Source organism: Aristolochia californica, unplaced genomic scaffold (genome assembly GCF_029961685.1).
Source record: "Aristolochia californica isolate CCGP_79_NKW_82.1479 unplaced genomic scaffold, dmAriCali1.0.hap1 SCAF_7, whole genome shotgun sequence".
Taxonomy (NCBI): Eukaryota; Viridiplantae; Streptophyta; class Magnoliopsida; order Piperales; family Aristolochiaceae; genus Aristolochia; species Aristolochia californica.
Genome location: NW_027182268.1, coordinates 4,120,837 through 4,125,162, shown reverse-complemented (window position 1 = coordinate 4,125,162; position 4,326 = coordinate 4,120,837). Strand labels below are relative to the sequence as shown.

Genomic DNA, 4,326 nt, shown 5'->3' with positions numbered 1-4,326 from the left:
TTTCTACCTCTCAGACCATCATGCTATCAACAATTCCTTTTTTTTTGTTATGTATAAACAATTCCTTTTTATGAGTGAAAGTATTTCATTCCTGTGTAATTCGTTTAATCTGTTTAGCTATTATACAAACAGTTTCTTATCTTTCTGTTATTCTGCTATGTCATCAATTGTGGGTTACATTTAGCAGCATAACATTCAAAAATATTATTATTTTCTATGAACTGCCATCTCCTCTGCCAAGTTATATTCCCCTGTTTCCTTTTTCTTCTGAATTTTAGTTGTGGTATTTTCAAAAAGGTGACAAAAGTAGTACAGGTAATAGTGTGACACTTATTTGTTGTGTTTCTTACCGGTAATGGTGAATTAATAGAACATAGGAAGCACCAATGAGTACCTGAAATTGCCTTAATAATGGTTAAGTGATAACTAATATGATTTTCATCTAGAGAACTGTTATTTACTACTTTGGCCATGCAGAGGCAAAGTTGATTTGATATAAGAGCCTTTGTGAGACGGAGGATGAAGCCATGGTGTGGCCAAACACCAAGGCGGAAGACTGTGCAAGTCCAGTGCACAGCAATAGAAGCAACGACCAAGGCCAAGTGCAATGGCACGGCCCAGAGGGGCGCACACATATGGCTGGCCCGACATCAACTTCAGCAAAAGAAGACACAGTTGAACTTGCCAAATGGATGGGCAAGCAACAAGGTGCATAACAACCCCAACAGCCAGCTCAGACACAAGGCAACACGCCAGCAGACACTTCTGGCGGGGCGAAATGGGGTTGCCCGCGCACGACCAGGCTTCCAGGCGGGGCGAAATGGGGTTTCCTCAGGATGCAAGCGCCAACGCGCGCGAAATGGGGTCTCCTGAGGCGCCAAGCGCCCGCGCGCGAAATGGGGTTTCCTGAGGCACCAGGCGCCAGGCGCCCGCGCTCGAAATGGGGTTTCCTGGCGACCAGGGCGCCCTTGACGCCAGAAACCGAATTTTTGGGATCTGACGGATTTCTAAGCGTTTTTAGAGATTTCAAAAGGCCAGTGGAGAGACTATAAATAGAGAGGCCTCTCCCATTGTAAAAGGGTCGAAAAATCCTTAGCCTTCTTTACTCTTTTAGTGTATAGAGAGAGTTTTTAGCCTTGACCTTCAAGAGTGTTTGGCCACCCTTAGTAATCTTGTATTGTCAATACAAAGTAGACTTTTCTCTTCTATATCTTGGTCTTTTGGTTGTCCCATTTGGCTTGTAACTTCTTGTGTGAAGTATTGGTTAGAAGATTCGAAGCTCAAAGAGGCTGACTAGTTCTTGGGAAGAGCTAGGCCGCACGGGGTGGATATTCCGCTTGGCTAGACGGACCTAGCCCAAATCTAACCGCGTGACAACTGGTATCAAAGCGTACGTTGCAATCAATGGCTTCCACAAGTGGAGAAGATGCTTCAAGAGGCAAAGATCAAGTAAGTGATGTTAACTTTCGTTTTTCTACTCTTGAACATCGTTTGGACAGTGTTGAGAACCTTTGTACGAATTGGGAGGAATTCATTCAAAAGACGATTGAGGAGCATCAGCCAACTCCGAATTGGCTGAGGATTTGAGGAGGACGTCCATTCGGCCATGGCTATCATGAGGATGAAGATGGAACGATTGGGGAAGGATGTCAAAGACCTCTCTGGAGAGCTTGGGGCAAGACTCACTTTGTGCGAACGAGCCTTAGCAAATGGAGGGGTTGTTCACACACAAGCAAAGATAAAGGTGCCTGAGCCGAAGTCTTTCAATGGAAGGAGAGACGCGAAGGTCATACATAATTTTCTATGGCAAGTGGAGCAATACTTCCATGCAAGCAAGCTCACCGATGAGCAAGCTAAGGTTAGTACGACTGCCATGTTTCTGTCCGATGATGTTATTCTTTGGTGGAGAAGACGCAAGGGAGATGAACAAGAGGGAGAGAGTCCCATCCACACTTGGGAGGATTTCAAGAGAGAGCTGCGGAGGCAGTTCTTTCCGGAGGATGTCGAGTACCAAGCAAGGAAGGAACTACGTGCGTTGACGCAGAAAGGGACTATTAAAGAGTATGTACAATCCTTCACTTCTCTTATGCTTTGTATCTCCAACATGACGGATGAAGACCGTCTCTTCTCCTTTCTTGCTGGCCTTCGTCCATGGGCTGAGCAAGAATTGAGAAGGCGAGAGGTAAAGACACTAGTTTTAGCGTTATCTACGACTGAAAAGTTAACCGAATACGAGAGGAGGAATGATTTGGTTAACAAGGTGTCCAAGGAAAATAATGGTAAAACAAACTTTAAGAAGAAGGATAAAGGGGAGAAGAAGTCATGGGTAAAGGATACCAAGGCTAGGCCGGAAGAGAAGAAGAGAGGGGACAAACAGAGGAAGAAGGTACATTGTTTCATATGTGAGGGAGAGCACTATGCGAGGGATTATCCTAAAAAGAGACTCTTCAACGCTACTCAAACAGAAATGGACAATGGAGGAATTGAACCTAGGATGGGTTCTCTAACCCTTCTCAATGCTGTTGTCCGTTCCAAGGAGGAGAAGGCTGCTCCACTTTCGATAAGACCCTCAAGAGAACTTCTTTTTATTTCTCTCACACTTGTTGGACACACTGTTAAGGCAATGGTGGACACGAGCGCTACCCACAACTTCCTTTTGGAGGAGGAGGCTAGGCGCCTAAGGATACGAGGAGAGAAAGATGGAAGCAAGATGAAGGCGATAAATTCTGCTGCTCGTGAAGTCCAAGGCATTGCCAGGAATGTCCCGGTGGTGATAGGCAAGTGGATAGGATTTCTGAATTTTACCATTGTTGACATGGATGATTTCAAGGTAATTTTTGGAATGGAGTTCTTCAAGGTTTGTAAGGCGTTTATAATGCCACATGTGGGGGTAGTGGAAATTATGGACGAGCAAAGTCCTTGTACAATTTCTGAAGTTGAGAACAAAGATGTAACAAACAAGGATTTAATGTTATCAGCCCTCCAGCTTAAGAAAGGTCTTAAGCAGGGTTGTTCTACTTACATTGCTTCTCTTTGTGCTATGGAGCAGAATGAGGCACTGCCTACCCCTAAGGAGATACAAACCATTTTGTATGAGTATGGAGACATCATGCCGGAACAACTTCCAGCGAGGTTACCACCTAGGAGAGGGGTGGACCATCGCATAGAGCTTGAGCCCAGAGCAAGAAAGCCAGTACAAACACCATATCGGATGGCGCCCAAAGAGTTGGATGAATTACAGAGACAACTCAGCGAGCTGCTGGATTCTGGGTTCATAAAGCCAAGCAAAGCACCTTATGGGTCCCCTATACTATTTTAGACAAAAAAAGATGGAAGTATGAGACTATGCATCGACTATAGGGCGCTCAACAAGGTAACCATAACAAAAGAGTACCTTATTCCTCTTATTGCTGATCTCTTTGATCAATTGAAGGAGGCTAGAGTTTTCTCCAAGCTGGATTTGAGAAGTGGTTACTACCAAGTTCAAATTGCAGAAGGAGACGAGGGGAAGACTACTTGTGTAACGAGATATGGGGCTTACGAGTTCATGGTTATGCCCTTTGGCCTAACCAACGCACTAGCAACTTTCTACACTCTCATGAACGAGGCATTTTTCAAGTACTTAGACAAATTTGTCGTTGTGTATTTGGATGATATTGTGGTGTATAACAAGAGTATGGAAGAGCACAAAGAACATATTTGAAAAGTGTTCAAGAAATTGAGACACAATCAGCTATATGTCAAGAAGGAGAAGTGCTCCTTTGGGTTGCAAAAGGTGTCCTTTCTTGGACATTGGATAGGGGAAGGACGGATATGGATGGACAACAAGAAGGTGGAGGCTGTGCGTGAATGGTCTATCCCTACCAAGGTGCATGAGCTTAGAAGTTTTCTTGGCCTAGCAAATTACTATAGGAGGTTTATCAAGGGATTCTCAGCTATAACAGCCCCCTTGACCGATCTCCTAAAGACGGACCAAAAGTGGCAATGGACGGACTCATGCCAAGGAGCATTCCAACGGCTGAAGGATACCATGATGGTTGAACCAGTGCTTCACCTTGCTGATTTCAGCAAGCCATTTGAGGTACATACCGATGCCTCAAATTATGTCATTGGGTGTGTGCTAGAACAAGAAGGACACCCAGTCACTTATGAGAGTAGGAAGCTCAATGAAACTGAGCAACGGTACACTGTACAAGAAAGAGAAATGACAGCGGTACTACATTGTTTACGTCTTTGGAGGCACTATCTTTTAGGCTCCAAATTTATTGTACGAACTGACAATGTCGCTTCTAGTTACTTTCTTACACAGAAAAAGCTCAGTCCAAA

At 44.5% G+C, this 4,326-nt stretch overlaps 1 protein-coding gene across 1 annotated transcript; it reads left to right on the top strand.

Moving 5' to 3' along the window:
• Positions 1–1,606: 1,606 nt before the first annotated feature.
• LOC137936245 (uncharacterized) lies at positions 1,607–3,319 on the top strand. Its single transcript, XM_068780815.1, has one exon. The coding sequence runs from the start codon at positions 1,607–1,609 to the stop codon at positions 3,317–3,319; it is 1,713 nt and encodes a 570-aa protein (XP_068636916.1).
• The last annotated feature ends 1,007 nt before the right edge of the window (positions 3,320–4,326 follow it).

What these genes read in the sequence shown, in the direction of transcription:
- LOC137936245 (XM_068780815.1), top strand. Translation starts at nt 1,607, where the DNA reads ATGGCTATCATGAGGATGAAGATGGAACGATTGGGGAAGGATGTCAAA.